At 39.4% G+C, this 19,251-nt stretch overlaps 1 protein-coding gene and 1 long non-coding RNA gene across 2 annotated transcripts; one reads left to right on the top strand and one right to left on the bottom strand.

Moving 5' to 3' along the window:
- The first annotated feature begins 1,181 nt into the window (after positions 1-1,181).
- On the top strand, positions 1,182-4,455 carry LOC127368483 (serotriflin-like). The gene is made up of 6 exons (XM_051409338.1): positions 1,182-1,275; positions 1,440-1,530; positions 2,311-2,453; positions 2,613-2,707; positions 3,157-3,239; positions 4,271-4,455. Exons 1-6 carry the CDS (start codon positions 1,264-1,266, stop codon positions 4,396-4,398), a joined length of 552 nt encoding a protein of 183 aa, XP_051265298.1. The 5' UTR covers positions 1,182-1,263; the 3' UTR covers positions 4,399-4,455.
- A 394-nt stretch (positions 4,456-4,849) lies between these two features.
- LOC127368484 (uncharacterized) lies at positions 4,850-6,923 on the bottom strand. The gene is made up of 2 exons (XR_007885837.1): positions 6,618-6,923; positions 4,850-6,007 (listed from the first exon to the last, which is right to left on the bottom strand). It is a non-coding gene; the product is annotated as an uncharacterized LOC127368484 (long non-coding RNA).
- Between the last annotated feature and the right edge of the window lie 12,328 nt (positions 6,924-19,251).

Genomic DNA, 19,251 nt, shown 5'->3' with positions numbered 1-19,251 from the left:
CATGACACCATTAAAGGTCACAGTTAGGTCACCTCAATGTCAATCTCCTCTGAGCACAGATCAAGTTATAATATAATATATATCATCTTTTTATATTTATTTATTTTAAACATTGCACATATTCAATGTGAGTGTCACCTGGCTGCAAATCCAATTTGAGCAAATTTAGCTTTATTTTCAAGGGACGAAACATAATTTGAGTTGAATGGACATCAAGATAATGAAGGTTATCTTTTGGTCTCTGTGGTAATCATCATACCACGGTTATACAATCTGTGCTGGTCCTTTCTTTAGGCGGCAAATTCTGCCACTGTAATGCTAATTTTACTGATTTTACCCTCATTTGAGGAATTTCCAACCTGGAAACAAACAGATCAACCTAAACTGTCAAAGACAAGAGAGAAAGAAGTGTTTTAAAAATCTTATCAGCGCTGCCAGTGTTAGTTCAACCTTTTAATTATCAACGTTTAATTTAGATACCATGTTCCGTTTGATATTACACACCCTGTTATCATAACCTTGCCACATTAGGAGCACATATACGGAACATATGCATGTGTCTTTACCGCCGTTATCACGGAAAACGCATACAGTGCAATGTAAACACAGACCTACAGCTTTCCAGACTGTACATACATATTCGTCAAGAACGTTTTCACAGGTGCTTTGTTGACAAAAATGCTATCTTCTGTTTTGTCGTTAGGTTGCCCTTGAGTTTGTGTGTTCATTAGTCACGTGTCCGACTGATCCTTCATGTATAAATCACACCTGTGACTCTCGGAGGCCGACAGTCCTGGACACATGACCACGACGATGTATACTTTGAGCTTCCTGTGTGCCTTGGGCCTCTTTGCTGCTCTTCAGGTGCCTGGCACCTTGGCGGAGGATGTGGAGCCCTTGGCAGTAAGTGAGATGAAATGTCCAGTCTAATTATAATATATATATATGTGTGTGTGTGTGTGTGTGTGTGTGTGTGTATGTTCCTTGTATTGTTATTTTTATTCCAATGTGCATTAAATCAACTATTATTTTCTCTCTCATCTCTGAAAACCACACTGTACCTGAAGGAGGGTGAGTGTTATTATTATTTATACATACTCTAATCTTCACTAAGATTTATAATATTCATACATATTCAAACTTTTTTTTCTGGTTTTAAAATGTGTTTGTTTAGGCACCGTCCTGGTCTCTTCCTCAGACAAGGTTGAGATTGTGAACAAGCATAATGCCCTGAGGAGAGGTGTTCAGCCTACTGCCAGCGACATGTTGGAAATGGTAACATTTCTCACTCCATCCAACCTATAAGTCCAACATTTGATGCTCCCTCATATAGCATATCAGTAAAAAAGAATTTAAAAAAAGCAGTTGGATATTTTCTGGTGTATATACTGTAGAGGTCTGTATGTCCTAATTGCTGATCTGTCCTCTGCTCCCTGCAGAAATGGAACAACGAGGCTGCAGCCAATGCTCAGAAATGGGCCAACACCTGCTCCATGAAGCACAGCCCTGCCAGCTCCAGAGAGATCAGCAGTAAGTTCATTATAACACCTCTTCTTTTCTTTTTTTATTAAGCCATACCTCGCAAAAAGTTAGCCCCACTAACTAACAAGCTACTACTGTGTCACCCAACTTTAACAAGCATTTTATAATGTGTAAAATCATCTGAAACAGTAGATCATCATGTGAGATTAAACCCTACACCAGACTAACACAATTATTGCCTTTGGATTGAATGCATATAATTATAGCTGTGGGCTAATTAATTGTAATGTTGTTAATAGTCTGTAATCCATTATAGAAAACAATCCATAATGACATAATGTGGATTATTATTTCTCAGAAATAGGAAGTGTTAGTTTTTTGTTTTTGTATTGTTTGTTTTATGTAGGTGTTATTTTATGTAATTATGATAAATGATTTTGCATCGAAAAAAGTTTTATGTGGCACTGGTTGGGGAGGAGCCTCCATCATACCAGAGGTGGATAAAAAGAGTCTGATATTTTATAAAAAAGTCAGTGTAGATTCAATATGAAAGCCACTATGTTGGCTCTCAACCAAGGCTTGTAATATTTTAAAAACAGAGCAAATATTTTAACTTCAGATCAGATCTTACACGTGATTCATCATCAGTACTTCAGAAATTGTTCTTATTCTAACAAAGCGCTACATGAACTGCACATAAAGTGGTTCAGGGTTCAGCTCAAGTTCCTGGCTTTCACAAAGACAACCTGCAGTGGAGATGATGAATTTCCTTTCTCACTGGGTTTTAAGAATACTAAATTATCCCTCTGTCCTCCTCTTCAACTGCAGCTAGTGGCTGTGGGGAGAACCTGTACATGTCCAGCTTCAAGAACACCTGGAGCAACGCCATCCAGTCCTGGTATGACGAGGTGAAGGACTGGCGCTACGGAGTGGGAGCCATCAACGGAGGAATGATCGGACACTTCACACAGGTGAACTTTAAACCACAGCTTGTACAGCACTTGTTAATTCTGACTACCTTAACATACAACGGCCATCACTGAGTGAAAACTGTAATTAATGTAAAAGTGACAGTACATTTAAGCCATGAGCTCCTGATGATTTTGTATTTTATTTGTGGTTCTCTGCAGATTGTTTGGTACAGGTCCAACTATCTTGGCTGCGCTATGGCCCACTGTCCCAACTCTGCATACAAGTACTTCTACGTCTGCCAATACTGTCCACCGTAGGTTCAGGAACATTTACCTCTTTTTCAATGCAAAGTCTATCATGTTTTCTCACTTTTAGTGAATATTCACATGAATATTTGTGTTCATATTCATGTTTCCATTGAGTTAAATGGAGCCAATATCAACCTCCATTATGTAATATTAAATATATTTGGGAGTTTATTAAAGAAAGTGTTGATTGTAATACAAATAATGTAAAAAAAAAAAAAAAAAAGCATATGATTTACATCTTGAAAGATGAACCGAATCGATGCAAATGCTTTTCAGTAAGAAGGAGAAAAACTGCAATTTGCATCTATCTTTGTCCTTCCTTGCCATGCTGAATAGTCATTAAATAGTCATTCAAAAGTGATTTTCCCTTTTAGATCATATCCATGACATGTATCCGCTGTGTGAGTCTTTATGCTGGTACATTTAATATTTGATGCTTTGGACTACATTACAGTGGAAACTACCAGTACGCTCGCCCCTACCAGCAGGGACCCACCTGCGGTGACTGCCCCAATGCCTGCAACAACAAACTGTGCAGTAAGTAGCAAATATAGCACTGGAAGATTTATTCTGTGTTCCAATCCAGAAAGTTTTTCTTTTTATCTTTAGTACGTACCACAGCTGCCCCACAGCTGTTCATACACAAGAAAGAAAAAGGAACATCATTATCATTATCTTTGAATGAAAAGGGCTGATTGGACTTCATGACATGTACAGTCACTTTATTACACTATGTCTTGATCCTGCTCCCATTCTACAGACAGATCTTCACAAGTTAGTTTTTCAGAGAGAATTCAATAATCCTAGACCCTAAAAATCTATGACAGTGGCCAAGTGTTACTGGAATTGGTTCATCTTTACACACACTCTTTTTTAAGATGTTCATTTTAGTTTGACATTATCAGGAGGACATTAAACTAAATACTACTAAATGATCATGGGTCACTCACTATTGTAGTCCTTAATATAAAGAGAATAGAGATGCAGGACTGGGTGACATCACATTACTAATGCAATAAATAATCATAAAATCACTCTAAGTCAAACAGCAGAAAGTAAAACATGAAGATAATGAGAATTATAGATTACCTGATCACCTGAAATTTGCTACTAACTTCATCACTTTTAAAAGAGCTTTACTCATGTAAAGTTGTGAAATGTAGTGTCTTTAATTATGTGTTTTATGTATTACGTTCACCCTCTTTTTACGTTTCTGTTTTTACCTCTTATTTTCATAAAGCCCCTCCAGGGGTTGCTGTGAATTAGCATCCGCTATAAACACAGATACTTATGCATACTTGCAAAAAAATAGTCAGTTTTTTGTGATAGGGAGACCATCCAGCTTCCTAATATTGGCTACTTCCAGTTTTACCCTTTGTCGGTTTCCTGGATCTTAATGTAACGAACAAGAAAGGAAAACTCTTATTGATATTCGACCCAACCAGTGAGATAATCTTGGAGAAGAAGTTGGAGGAGTTTGCAGGACTCCAGTCCATATTAGCGAGCTCTCTTGAGTGACATTTCTTTTTTTTTTTAAATGTACTCATCCTTTTCTCTGTTTCCTCCAGCCAACCCATGTCCCTACGCTGATAAGTACAGTAACTGTCCTGATCTGAAGAAGCAGTGGGGCTGCAGCAATGGTGACGTGGCCTCCTGGTGTCCCGCCTCCTGCAAGTGCACCAACCAGATCATTTAAATGTCCACACAGGCTCTGACTCATCAGTCAGTTTCAATAAACGCACTCATCATTAAAGCTTGTGTCCCTCTGATTTAATACTCCAGGATATTTGACCTGCTCAGTAATCAGCAGAGATTAAAAAGGAAATTTACTTTGGCCCAGTGCCTCTGTGCACAAACACTGCCTGCAGAGCCAGATGCCCTTTTGACTGTATATAAGGTGTAAACTCACAAAGAAGAAGAAGAACACACTTGACAGGGTGGATTTGGCGGGAGTCGGGAGGAAAAGATAAATCCACAGAGATTTCCCCCGAAGCTGAGCCAAGAAACAGTTTGACACCACACCTGAACGCTGTGGTTGATAATAAAGACTACTGATAAAGTTTGATCCCTTTACAATCATGGATCCAGACTTACTGCTATATTTTGTGTGTAGTTCTGGTAAAATATGAGACGGATTAATGTTCCAGTGAGAGCACCTTTTTTATTTTATGACACTGAAAACACCATTAGGTAGATTTTGGGAGGGCTTCCTGTAGAATCGGGCTGACTCCACAGGAAGCTGAAAAGGTAATTTCCCGTTAGATAAGATGGCAACCTGACCATGAAATACATTACTTTACTTTAGTATTGAGCTATTGTATGTAACGAATGTACAAACATTATGCTTTAACTCCACTACATTTCAGTAATATTGTACCTTTTACTCTGCAGTTACTAGTTTTATTTTGCATATTTTCAAGTCAATTTAGTCTAAAATGGTAACTAGGGGCAATATTTTAATACAAATCAACTTTTTACGGAGCAATGGTACCTTTTTATTCTTTCTTTTTTTTAAACAGGTTTAAATATTCAGACTACAGGTTCAGGACTCAATTATTAACATAAATTATTTTTATACAATTGTGTTTCTTTGCAGATTTAAACAGCCCAACACTCGACTATAAAGCTGTTAAAATCAGCTCCACCTTAACCAGCTACAACAGAAATGCTGCTCACGCCTTAATAAATTACTAACAATAATCCTATAATATATATAAAACACTATGATTGACATCACTTTTGTAAGTATATATTTCTGATAATACTTTTACTTGTAATGGAGCCCACAAATTACATAATACAATTAAGTATGTACTCGGAGCGTATCTTTTAAATTACTGAGTACCGATTAATAATAACTACAGAATACTGCAGTGAAATTAGTTATTGCTTCATCCATCCATCTATTATTTATAACCTCTTATACTTTGGAGGTTCGCCGGATGGCTTGAGCTGATCCCAGCTGACATTGTGTGAGAGGTGAGGTACCCCCTCCACAGGTCACCAGTTCAGTTTATTGCATCATGGTATCTTAAAATTATGACTCATTTAATATATATATATATATATATATATATATATGAAGCTATAGTGATTATTAAAGGACCAGGATGTAGGATTTAGTCACATCTAGTGGTGCAGTTGCTGATTCCAACTGATTAAACACTGCTGGCGTCTGTATTTGATGAGCTGGGAGTGTGTAGGAGAAAATGTGACTGTAAAACTGTTTATAGAAACATGGCGGTTCAACATAGCAGACTCCATTGATGGCGACCCACAGTGTATGTAGATAAAAACGTCTCATTCTAAGGAAACAAAAACAAAACAGTTCTTATTTCTTCTTTCAATTCCTTCTTTCACCTATGAATATCATATTCCATTTCTGTCAGTAGATCCTCCTAATTGTTACACACTGGACCTTTAAGTTAAATATAATATTGATATACTTCATTTTGTGATATTGTGTCAAATAACAGCAAAAACAGTGAATCGATGTTTATGGTTAAAACCCCAACTGCTACATAGCATTGTTGTGAATGTAAACTGAAGGTTATGATGTTGGATGTCCAGGGAATGAAAACTATTTAGATCAGATTTTATTCATACAGTGTTGTGTTCTTTATACTAAGACAGTTTTCCTTTGCAGGTTTTTTTCATTAAATCACAAAATGTTGCAATGTATTGAATCGTAACCCCTGTATCATGATACACACAGCCCTAACCTTTAATTAAATGTGCTTTGTTATTGTAGCTGGGCTTTGGACCTCCAGAAATAGATGTTTGACGTCATCATTATCGGTGGCAGAATCAGCCCTCCGTGAAAAGTAGGATGTCCTTTGTCATGTCAGTCTGTAACACTCCTTTCAAACTGCATGCTTTTACTTTGCATTTGAAAAAGAAGATGCTCCTACTTACCCACATCAGAGGCTGAGAGAGAGTGACTCTCCTCAGGGGTCAGCCGCACATGTTCAGGCTGCACAGCAGGCTCCTGGTTCAAATGGGGCTGTGTTTGTATGAGTTAGGCTCATTGAGTCTACACTTGGATGGATCTACAGGCTCAACTGGTTGGAATTTATCCAGACTCGATGTGCTTAGGGTTTTTTTTTCTTCCTGTTACGAGTCTGTTGTGAGTTTCCACTCCGCACTTACAGAAGAGGTTGTTTTCATTTTCACTCATAAAAATAATCCGCTCTAACTTCAACATTAGATTTCCTATCGCCACGCTGTCACACGCTCTGCTATTGTGTGGAAATTAGCTCCCATTGATGTGATAACAAACTTCTTTCATTGAAAATAAACACTCGGGCTGAATTTGTGTAATCTTGTCCGCATGCCAAAGGAGCCTTGCTCTTAATACCGCAGCATGTAAGAGTCATATAAAAAGTCTGGGCCTCATGTTTCTGCTCAGTCACTGCAATCCCCCTGAGGTTAACTTAGGATGCAGATGAAACTACTACCTGAAGTGAGCGGACAGGGGAGCTGGAAGGAGTGTTATTCCCCAGCAGAGGGGAGATAAAGGGGTGAGTCTTTCCTCTGTCAGTTGGTCCAGCGATAGCAGAGGTCGTCTGCGTTGGCCAACCTCGATAAGACTGGCTGTGCCATCCTGTGGGGCTTATCAACTCCACCAGCGAGCCTCAACAGTTAGTCCCGGGGCCAGAAAATGTTTATGACTTTGGCGTCAGTTTGTCTTCCTGAACAGCAGATTGTGTAATATGGGGCAAAATAATGACGATGTGCATGTTCTGCATTGTTTTGGCTGTTGTAGATTTTATATAAATCAACAATGTGAGCTGCTGAATCCTGCAGCAAAGACTGACCTCATTTAAACTGAGTTTGAATCTGACATGTTAACACAGCGTACTACAGCTCCAGCAGACAGCTCTCTCTGTGTCTAGTGACAGAGAAAGTAATCAAATGAAGGGGATACATTTCCCCTGCTATTTCTTTTAATGAAATCGCGTTAGAAAAGAAAAGTGTGGAAAAAAAAGAAAAGAAAGAAAGAAGAGAAAGAGGGAAAGTTGGCAGAAACACACAGAGACATTTTCATAGGCAGGAAGATGCAGGGAGATCAGTTACATCAGTCTGTCCAGTCTGAAGACAGCTCATTAAGTCTGAGCTCTTATCGTGCCACATCGCGGTCCCTTCGGATAAGAAACAGGATTCTGAAAAAAAAAAAACCCAGCTCACTCCATTTGAATCCGACTAAAGATCTCAAGGCTCAGTGGAGCAAACTGTATTTGATTTATCGTGTTCAACTGACTTTAAAACCAAGATTAAATGCTCCATGACAGCTGATTTGGTTTTAAACTAAAGAACTGGATGTGATGGTTTCACCCTGCAAGTGTTTCTGTATTGTTTAAACCATCAAGTGCTCATTGTTCATTCACATCTCTTACCTTGTATAAACACGTCTGGCACAGATATTGACTGAAAGAACCAAAGTATCACTAGGTTTGGTTTTGGAAAATTAGTGTTTAACTGAGCAGGTTTCATTAAAATAAAGCAAACAGCAGTTCAGTTGTGGTTGAAAGGGTTTTTTTCTTCTTCTGACACAAAGGGGAAAACCTCACTTCCTACTGAATATTTGTGGATTTACCTTTACCTACAAATACAACCGTCAACTCTTCCATTGAGGTTCAGACTGAAAGAAAATGATTGTTGGGGTCATTCAGGCCTCACATAGCTCAGATCCAGGGCTGTGACCATGAATGGCTATTGGAGGGAACATTTCAGTCACTCATCTGTCTGGATGATAGGTTTGTGTAAACAATATTTTATTTGCCAGTATAAGTGCTCAGGATCAGGGCCTCATACAGTCGCCCCACCTGTGCGAAGCGAGCTCCTGTCCACTGGGTGCTATACAGGAACATTCAGACGCCCCTCTAATGAAAGCAGAGCGCTGTAGTTGTGCAGCTTCCTTCCTTCCTCTCATTGAAGGCTTTTGAGATGTGGCACAACAAAACTTGCCAACAGGCTCCTCAGTTCGCTTCTTAAGCTTTCATCACAAATGCAGGAACATTGCAAGAACAAACTCCAACTCAAAGCCCGGCTGACAACGCCTCCGTCACATGTCAAAGCACTGACAGGTCACTTTCATCGATAAAGGCCTGAAGAAAGGAGGCTTGTAGTCATGGCAAACACTTTATTTCTAATCTGTATGTGGTAGCTGGCTCTGTAGTATCCACATACTTCCCTATATTGTCCTGGAAATCTCATAACCTTTGCACTGGGAACACAACATGGGGCTTTTTTGTGCTCCATTCTTCCTCCAGTGCCTTTTAGTGTGAGTTTATTTTACAAGTGAGCGTGATAGCTACGAGTTCAACCGCTGGCCAAAGACGTAGCCCTCCCAGCAATACCCAGTTAAGTAAAACAGGCCTGGTTCACGTCAGCCATTAGCAGACGGGTGTTGTTCTTTCGCCAAGACGCTGTTTGATAGCTGTTCTCACTCAATGGTCCTCCAGCAAATGTACATTAAACAAACACTGGGAGAGGGGTCCCAAGCGAGCAGTAGAGGAAATGGTTAAAGTGGGTGTAGGCGTGTCCCAAACACAATGTATGGCTAAACATTCATTCACAACCACAACTGTGAAAAACAATAAAATTAAGAGTGAGAACGGACTCGAGAGCTCAAGAAATAGTTCAGTGTGTGTTTGTTTGGTGTAATGACACAAGCAAAGTAGGATTAAGCAAAATACAAACACACGGTTCATTAATACTCTCATATTTTTAATCTAGTTGTAAAGAAACTAAATACAATAGTTTTTTTTTTATGTTTTTACACTTCCTGATAAGTTGCATTTACAAAGGTTGTAACTAATGGCTTTTGTTCAATTGCTCCAATCATTGATATATTTTATTTTATTTATTTCTATCTTTTGTTGATTGGGTTTTTAATTTAAAGTTTTATTTATTACTATCTTTTTCTATCTTTCTCCCTACTATAGTTTTGTTTGTTTATGTGTTTGTTTTCTTGTATTCTGTTATTGACTGTTGTGTCACTGTTATCGTGTGTAAGGCAAGAAGCTAAAAAAACCCCACTATATATAATAATTAAGTACATACTTCACTGTTAACTGCCTTATAAATTGTTGATCATGAGGGGAAAAAGATCAGATTTTGGGTTGCCGGGTTGTTAAAGATCTCTTTGGCTGGTATCTGTCATATTTATTGGGTAACAATGATGTTATGAATATTAGTAGTCCATTAATAAATGTTTAATAAGTTGTTAATAAATGGATTTTGGTCCAGATCTTTTGCAGCTCTCATTGCAGGGAAGCGGTTGTACCAATTATTATATGTTTTATTTATAAAGGTTTAACAGCTTTCTTAAATAAAAAAAGTAAAGCAGCTTTTCTACAAGCAGATCTATATCTACCTGTATCTACATAAAACTAAACAGAAGATAAAAACGTCCAAACATGAATTTCTTCATGATGATAAAGTGAAAATACAAACATCTTCACTTTCACTCTGGTATTTAATAAATGCAAACAAAAGATTCCTTTTGGGAGTCAGAATTAATCAGATTTACATAACGTCTCAATCTCTTTGTCAACACAAGAATGTAAATCGTGTATGTGTTTATTTATTTTTGCAATGGGGCATAACCACAGCACATAAAAAGGGAACTTACACAATAAAAAACAAGCCACAGAAATAGTCCAGACAAAAACAACATGGCAACAAACCAGCAGTGACCTGCAGTGCAGCAACAGAAGGTTACACTATATATTACACTACCACAGTACCAGCTGTAGAGGACTAAATACTCCATGTGCAAACTGCAGTTGGCAGAAATGAACGTTGGCTCCTGCTCTGCAGCGTACGAGTGATATATGCGTGTTATTAAGTGCAATGGCAGATGGGATGAAAGCGGTCCTGTTACCTTTTGAAGCCGGGGGCAACAAAGACATCCTGATATAAGGGCCTGAACCACAGTGTTATAACATAGTAATTATATTTCAGTTACTGAGAGAGCTCGAGTTATATAGATGTTACAAAAACCATATTCATATCATTACGAGAAAAACTGCTTTCGTGTGCACTTTACATTATTTACAGTGTTTATAATGAGTTGAAAGGTTTCAGTTATCATCATATTGAGACTGAACGAAAATTGTTTGCTGGGCGAAATATCAGCATTTAGATTCTGAACAGATTCAGATTCCCTAACCCTGAGGAGGAGGCGGTAGAGTGGGTCGCCCACTAATCAGAAGGTTTGTAGTTTGATCCCCGGTTCCTCCTGTTGCATGTCGAAGTATCCTCGAGCAAGATACTGAACCCTAATACTGTGCATTGGTATATGAATGTGTATGAGTTAATTCACTGTATGAATATGGGTTAATGTGGCATAAAGCGCGTTCAATGGTCAGAAGACTAGAAGGGCGCTAAGTATGTTAGCTTATATCCCACAGACTACTACAAGAATACTTGTAGTAAAGTGAATGTGAAAGATTTTTTTGTATGATTATGTGAATACAGCATAAGGCTCTCTTTTGGTCATTATTATCATTACCATGCCAACAGAGGCCGCCTTTTTGTATCACAACATATTGTGCCATGATATACTGTTACACCCCTGTAGGTTATATCTTCAAGGCAACCACATCTTTTCCTAAGCTCAGAATACATTTTTTTCAAAGGTTAGCTTCGGTGCCTCATGCAAAGTCCCTTGTCAGCATTCATACTGCATATTTCCTGAAATATATTTCTGTATGAAATTCTTGAAAATTGATGTCTGGGAAAAATTCATGAACTGTGCATCTGCCCCAGTGTATTACAACACAGGGGAGGCCTAACGCCCTGACAAATATTGCATGAGAGCGCGTTATTTTCTCCAGAGCGCTGTTCTCACTGCAGTTCTCTAGCTATTTTTCCACTCTTGGCCTCAATAATAAATAAGCCCCACAGGTCTTTACATCTGCTTATCGCTGCTGCCACAGTAATCTGACACAGACGTTTGCCGGGCCTGACATTTACACAGAAGACGCGGAGAACATTCCTCTTTCTCATCCTGGTAAATCTGTTTGCCATTAGCCGGTGTCAAACAGATGCAGGGACCAAATCCATAAGCTTCACTCAGGAATGGCTTGGTCATGCAAGGGTCAATCACTCACGGTTCATTATTTCAGCGGCAGCCCATGCATTCCTGCTTACAGCAGTTGTGTGACGTGAGAGAAGGAAGGTCAAGTCCAACAGGATAGAAGTTTGGGTTGCAGCAGCTACTTGAAATTCCTCACTAAGTTAGTATGTTAAGTCCTTACAAAGTTCGTTGTAACCGTGACAGCTGCGGGCGTTTTAACAAATTTATCTTATCTATTTATTCATTTTAATCTGTGTTATTACTAGAGCTGTCCCCGCCTAAAGATTGTCTTATAGTCGACTAGTTTATGATATTAATTAAATTATTTAAATGTCTTTTAAATAAGCCACAGCCGCCCGTTAAATGATAACGTAAGTAAATGTTACACAACATCACAGTTCATGTTTTTCATTATTATTGTCCAATTGCAATTTTGTCTTAATGCTAAATCCCAGATTACATTTTACGATACGACGGACGGTGTCACCTGCCTGGAGCTACAACGGCAAGAAAAGTGACAAAGATTCTGTGGATTTGAGCTTTTATCTCAACTTTATTATTCAAATGAGAAAATGCATTTATCTGGAGGAACTTCTCATATGTTTTGTATTATTTTCTACATCTGCATCTGGCTGAAGGAGACAATATATATTTTCAGTGTGACAAGCCAAACTTTCATAGGGAATATAAACGACTGAGCTGTGGAGAGATTCATAGTCTTTAATTATATACATAGTTGCATAATCTAAGGTCTCTGCTCACCACTGGATTCTTCACAGTTATAGACAACAGAGAGCACCGAGCTCGATAAACAAGTTGTTAGTAAATATCGTGATAATCTTTTAATTTACGGCTCTGTTATAAGCGACTACAGCTGTTACTACTTATTTTACTGCAGGCATGTGAGGTATTCTCATTGTTCTCTGTAGATGAATGTATGTAATTAGGAAGGGTTGGTTCGCCCCAAATTACTGAAGTTTTGGTTTATCTTTGATCAAATATTCCAACCCTACGGCCAGACAAGGACATCAAATCCCAGATAAACATAAATTTAAGATAAAAGTTGGACGCCCAACACGCTCATCCACCACCCCAGCCTCCACATCCTTACTTTACACCTTGCTATATGCAGTAAAGAGCACGCTGGCTAAGATAACCGTGGAATAATGTAATTATACACAACTTGTTTTTTGTTTTGATACTGACATTATATATGCCATCGGTCACCCCATGCTCCTGCTCTAAATACCGCCATTGGCCATTGAAAAACCCAGATCGGTCGACCACTACTACTGTACGAGCCATGTTTTGATTTGTGTTGTGCTCCTCCAAGCAACAGGGGTGTGTGTTGTTGTATTGTATTGTAAAGGCCGTGGGTGGCCTCAAGTAATTTAAGTTCCTGTCATTCATGTCTCAGGTGTTTTTAAATGTGCTCAGACTGCGTTGTGGTACTTTGTTTTATTGTTTCGAGTTACTTAATGGAAGCAATCAACAGATTGAAGAGGACACATGTAAATAAAAAAGGAGCCCAATTAGCAGCCAGTATCGGCTGAAGTACAGGACATAAGTTACTGCAGCCACTGAACTTTGGCTTTGGACCTAAATCAAGACTTGGAATCAATATGGTATCAATACTATATTTTACATTCAGGGTTCACACATTAAACTTTAAAAAAAAAATCAGTCTGAACTGATAAGCAGATCAGTTTTGATTCAGTTGAGATCTTGACATCATTTTAGCATCACAAGCTGTGTGAGCTATACTGTGGCTTATGGGGAAGCTCACTTCTTTTTGGAGGGGGAGGGGGGATAGTTGCAAAGACACATTCGTAGCAGCAATCATCTCGGCCTCTTTGCTTTATGTCAGCACATCTGATATATGATAATATAAATATACCCCCAAAATTAGTCAGATCATGTTTTCAGGGGAGGTCTTGTCTTATTAAAAGCTTGCTCCCCTGTAGTTTGCAAACTGGTCACTAGAATAAGCATTACTCCCAAACATAGAAAATGAGCAAACACTGTATCACATACCAAAGTGGGAGATCCAGTCAATGATAAAGAAAACAGTTTTACAAGCACTTTCAATCCATTTTCAGTCCCAAAAAGTTCCATGGGGCAATTCCATCTTCCAAAGTGCCTTTTAATCTACTGAGCATAGACTGAAGCTATCACTGCCATTGCATTGAACCTAATCTTTCCATTCTGGAGCATTACATATAGAAAATTGCAAATATTATTACATCAAGCTGTTTGTACAACCCAAACACAGCATGTAACATGTGAAGTTAACCATGTCTTTCCAAATAGATGGTGTTTCTATCAGTGATTTGGCTCAAGGTGTTTAACTGTCACGAGAAGAGGCTTTAAGAGGAGAGAACAAACAGATGGTCTTCCATATACAGTAAACGGACTCTATACTGTACTTCTGTGCAGCCCTTATGTAATTAACCTCCTATAATAACTAACATGTGGGGAAACATTTAAACAGCTGGATCGTCATACAAAAGCTGCTTCATGTGGCAGCTGGAAATTCTTTGATACAATCAGTCCGTTGTTTTAAATCAATATTTGAATAAACAGCTGAAACTTGCATGACATGTTGTTTGCTTCTACTGGATTCCAATCATTTTTTCAGTGTGTAAACGTACTGTACGTTTAACAAGACTCATTAATTATATGATATATACAAAGCTCCTCCCAGTAGTGTGGTCTTTTTTGCTATGCTGTTTGCGTGACAAGTCATTTTCTCTTTTATCGTCTCTGTTCTACTTCACCGACATGCCTCAAACCCCCAATCTCTGTACATCCTGTGTATTAAGAGCCCACTCCCCATGTTGTTTGAGTCAGGATGTTTTTCGTCGATTGCTTTTTGCCCTCCCCCAGTTTTCCTATTTCTATGGGAAGTCCTGGGTTGTGGTCCAATCATTTTAGTTTTTATTAAGATGTGGTGATAACGTAGCAGGTTGATTGCCGCGTGGAGCCACATGAGGAAAGGGTGCGGCGAAGGGCCCTCAATTAGGCATCATTTAAAAAGAAAGAAGCCCGCACTAGATAAAGCTCTGTGTTTGAAAGGCATACATGACATCAGGATGTACTACAGAGGAAGCTGCAGAGCGCCCTATCAAAGGATTCAATCCAACAATAATATAACAGCAATTCCTTTCAGGCTGGGTGGATTTAAAAGTGTAAAGGCTGTGGGAAATCAAACGCAAAGAAAACAACAGAGGTACTATTATGCCTCTTTTAACCCATCTCCACTCATGCTGTCACTGTGCTATGCATACATTTAGCTTGACATTTAAAACTGAAAAGGAAAATGTAGCTTTACAGTGACATTAAGAGTTCAAGTCTAGCTCTTGACCTGTCGCACGTCGTCTCTGGCTGAATGCGTTTCTTGTCACTTTCTCCACCAGAAGAAATGTCAGAATTAAATTAAAATTTGAAATGTTATCATACATTTCATACTTGCTGTGGCCTGGGACCACAACTTGCTTGTGTTATCTTTGTAATTGAGGAAACTACAAAGTAAAGCAAAGATTTATCTCTGTGTGCACAAATAGGGTCCCACGACACTGTAACCAAACTAACCCCCGCCCCCCCAAATAGACACACTGTAGCTTCAAACATAAGCATGGGTTGAAATGTAGACATAATAGGTCTTCATGGAGCCAAACTCACACAGGAAACCGGCTAATGCCATGAAAGTATGATGTAATTCTAATTACCATGCAGTGAATTTATTCTCCTTAAGTCTTTCGTAGTTTGATGCATCTTTAAATTAATGAATTCATACCGCTGCAAGCAAACTGCGTGCCTCACCGCTGAAAGTTGAACTTATTTAAATCTTGAACCTTCTAGGATTTAAAGTAGTAACCTTTTTAATAAGCATGAACAGGCCGCAGAGGTTCAGTTACTGTACATCTTCCTGCTGTCACGGAAAAGAAAAAAAACATAACTGCAATTTCTCTGTATCACGTTTTGCACATATGGTTTTGGTCCCACAGCGTTCATACTGTACTCACGCTCCTCTGTCTGCACTCTGCTTTGACTGATGCCTGTTGCACATCCCACGGTAACATGATAGGCTGGGCTCTAAATCCTCCTGCACACCTGTTAAGCATTCGAGTGCTCTCAGCCGTCTTCCAACAGCGGTGCCTATCAGCATCTGCAGTTGTGTGCGAAGCCTTTTAAGTGCATAGGTGCCAGTGTAAGAAGGAATGTTCATGTTATGAAGATGCAGTGTTTGACTGACAGAGAGGTATTTGTCCCATCGACACCTTATCTGACAATTCATTCATGTCTTAAAGGTTCCCATTTCGCCTCTGCTTGTTGCCGTAATTTCTTTCCAGCTCACCTGAAGCCTGCCAGATGTGTGCCCTCTTAACCCTGTGTTGTGAAACACTATTTGATGCTATATAATTACCCTTCACTTAAATAGCATAAAGGGCCACCGCAACATAAACATGATGAGAGCTTGTGATTGTTCTTGATTGCTAGCATCTAAAATGCTGATTACTCGCCTGCATAGGCTTCCCTCCGAGCGGGCTTATCAGGGTGTGCAACTGTTCCCCTCAGCCCCCGTCACAGGAAACGAGGGGTGGGGTACGTTCAGGGGGGGTGTGGTGAGAGTACAGCCTCAGATGGAAAGAAGGAGTGTTCATGCGCTCGTCGTCCTTTGCATTCCAGTTCGCACCACTGTGGTGCATCAGGGGTGTTGGGCATTAAATGTGGAGGACCTCACTGAAAACATCTACAGTGGTAAAAGAAATCTTGTGGTACCACAAGCCACATTTCCTCCCGAGAGGCCAGGAAACTGTGGAGGCATTTCCACCACTGGGACCAGGACATTATTTTTAGGGATGGAATGGGTATAGTGTAATCGAGTACTCAATTTGGACGTTGGTATTTGTCCAAAGTAGAGAGTACTCACATCTTTGGTCCGCAGTCACACATCACTCCACCTAAAGTTACAGTCAGTGCAAGTATGTATCATACAAGAACTATAGTTTGATGATCAACCATTTGCACATTAAGCACAAGGAGAAAACAGAGAAGACAGATAACAGGCAATTTCTCATCACCTTATTTGCTAGCATTGTAAGCACGCACTGTTATAATGCCACCAGGACACAGAAGATTAACCAGCTCCTCACAGAAATGGTGACTGGAGATATGTTCTCGCAAAGCTTTGTGGAAAGATAAGGTTTCCACGAGCTGATAGCATTTGTTGAGCCGGTGTAGAAGCTACCATCTCGGCGAATCTCTACAGTCTGCATAGAAAGGTTGCATCAGGCTAACCTGAACACAACCCACGTTTTCATTTGGATGTTCATTTCAGCTCCTTTTCTTTTTATTTTTTTTGGAAGCACTTGAGTTCTCAATAATATATTTAATACTCAAATATTAATTAAAATGTCATCTGTATTGGGCACAACTCAGACATTCTCTTTAGTGTTGGTCTTCTGATCTGGTCTCCTCTGAAATACGAAGATCCTTTCAGCAACAGTCACCCACTGAGCGTCTGAAGTCGACTACTTCTACTTTGACCCAAGCATACTGACCCCCGCTACTGCTGTCACATTAAACCAGGCTTAAAAGGCTGCAGTTGCACATAACTATAATGATGAACAGGATAAGGCAACATGGACTCAAAGCAAACAGCTCAAGCCTTTACATAGAAATAAGCAGCACATGTTTCTTAGGAATATTAACTCTTTACATTTGTCTCCACAGGAGCTTCAACATCCTTCAGTAAAACACCTGCTGGTTCAAAGACGACAAGAATTCTGCAGCTGGAAATGTGAAATATGCAACGCACATATGAATACAATCCCATCCATGTCTCATACCAACATACGTATTCATTTTAAGAAAGATTCCTCGTTCGTTTCGCAGATGAAATGCTTGAGAGAAGAATGATCTCCTGATCTATCAGACACTGGACCGACTGACTCTCTACAGCGGGGACAGTAGCTGTTTCATAACTGTCTGTTTGATCGCAGGGAGAGCGGACTGGTTCGCACCTGTCAAAGTGTCCTTGAGTAAAACACTGGACATTTATCTCCTCTATGATTCAACCTGGCCCTGACCTCGGTGGTGACATGCATACAGTATTTCCAACTATGTCACATAGGGATGTAAAGAAATGACAACTCAGCTCATGTGTCATTTTTAGATTTGTTTTTTTTCTTCTAGTCATTGACCAAGGCCCTTTTCTTTAATTGTGACTTGGCTAATTCAGGCTAACATGCTTTTATCAGGCCAAAATAATCTGTTTATTATTCTCATCCAGCTAATTTGGGTCTTTGAAAGCCATTTAAGGATTCATTTGTTAATCCTGAATAACTTATTTTGAAATAAAAGCTAAATGAGTAGTGAGTTGAAACCATTAATATGATTGGCTGAGTGCTGATCATGTGATCTGTGGGGTAGGTGTGTCAGGAGACAGATTTGTGGACTCAAGTCTCTTTTTATGTGTGTTCCTGCATTGTTACAGAGGTAATTTTGTTCTACAATGTTTTCAACTATTTCCACACTTTAATCCCTGTTATACAATTAGATTTCACCAGTGGATGCACCCTGCTTTTAAAAGGCTTCTAAAGCTTTAATTACATGAAAAGCAAAGTGGTAATTTGATTCACTGAGGTTATGAAGGCGATATGATCCAGGAAGTTATATTAGCTAAGCTCCCTTATTAAAATGGGACATTTGCCTTCAAACTCACAGCTTCACCTCCAGAGACAGCGGTTACTTACATGGGGATACGTTTTATTCAAACATATTTATATATATTTTTAACTTCCAGCTCCTGGCACTGTGAGCTCTACCGGCAGGACAAACCTGCAGCGCCGCTCTGAACCTGCAACAGATTAAAAACAGAAACAGCACAACAATAGAAATTTCCCAGTGGATGCCCAAAATACTTCAAAGAATCTCCACAGCCTTACTTTGAGGCGAGGTCAATATTCACTGGAGGAAGGAACTCTCCTCCATTTATTTATCAGGCCTCATAAATCAGGCTGGATTATTGAAGATGTTGCTCATGCAAAGCTCTGCAGAGCTCACGCACATTCACAGAGTAAGCTGTATGTGATGTTACTTAGTTACCCCATCCAACAAAACTGCTTTACAATTCTGATTAACGAGGAGAAAGGACCTGGCTTTTGTCTGTCACACCATCTGGCCTCTGTTTCCAATCAGCCACATACGTATCTCCATATGGAGGAATCCTCCAAACTGAGGAATGCTGTGTTGATCCCCCGGGTGTCCAACAAGAGGCGTGGACGTAGCTTCACACGAGTGCAGAGGTCTGTATCATGCAGTGTGAAAGGAGGAATCCTTATGAGGACATACTAGTCCTCATTACAAGTGATAAGAAGTTAATACTTTGGGGCATCCAATAACGATGCATGTGGAGTTGACCTTTGCATGAGAAAGAGCTGAACAAACCACACGGAGGAA

Source organism: Dicentrarchus labrax, unplaced genomic scaffold (assembly GCF_905237075.1).
Source record: "Dicentrarchus labrax unplaced genomic scaffold, dlabrax2021, whole genome shotgun sequence".
NCBI lineage: Eukaryota > Metazoa > Chordata > Actinopteri > Moronidae > Dicentrarchus > Dicentrarchus labrax.
Note: the sequence above shows the minus strand (reverse complement) of the source record. Positions and strands in the feature narration are given on the sequence as shown.

What these genes read in the sequence shown, in the direction of transcription:
- LOC127368483 (XM_051409338.1), top strand. An exon ending in TGATCGGACACTTCACACAG is followed by an intron (nt 2,454 to 2,612) that starts GTGAACTTTAAA and finishes GGTTCTCTGCAG; the next exon opens with ATTGTTTGGTACAGGTCCAA. An exon ending in GTCTGCCAATACTGTCCACC is followed by an intron (nt 2,708 to 3,156) that starts GTAGGTTCAGGA and finishes ACTACATTACAG; the next exon opens with TGGAAACTACCAGTACGCTC.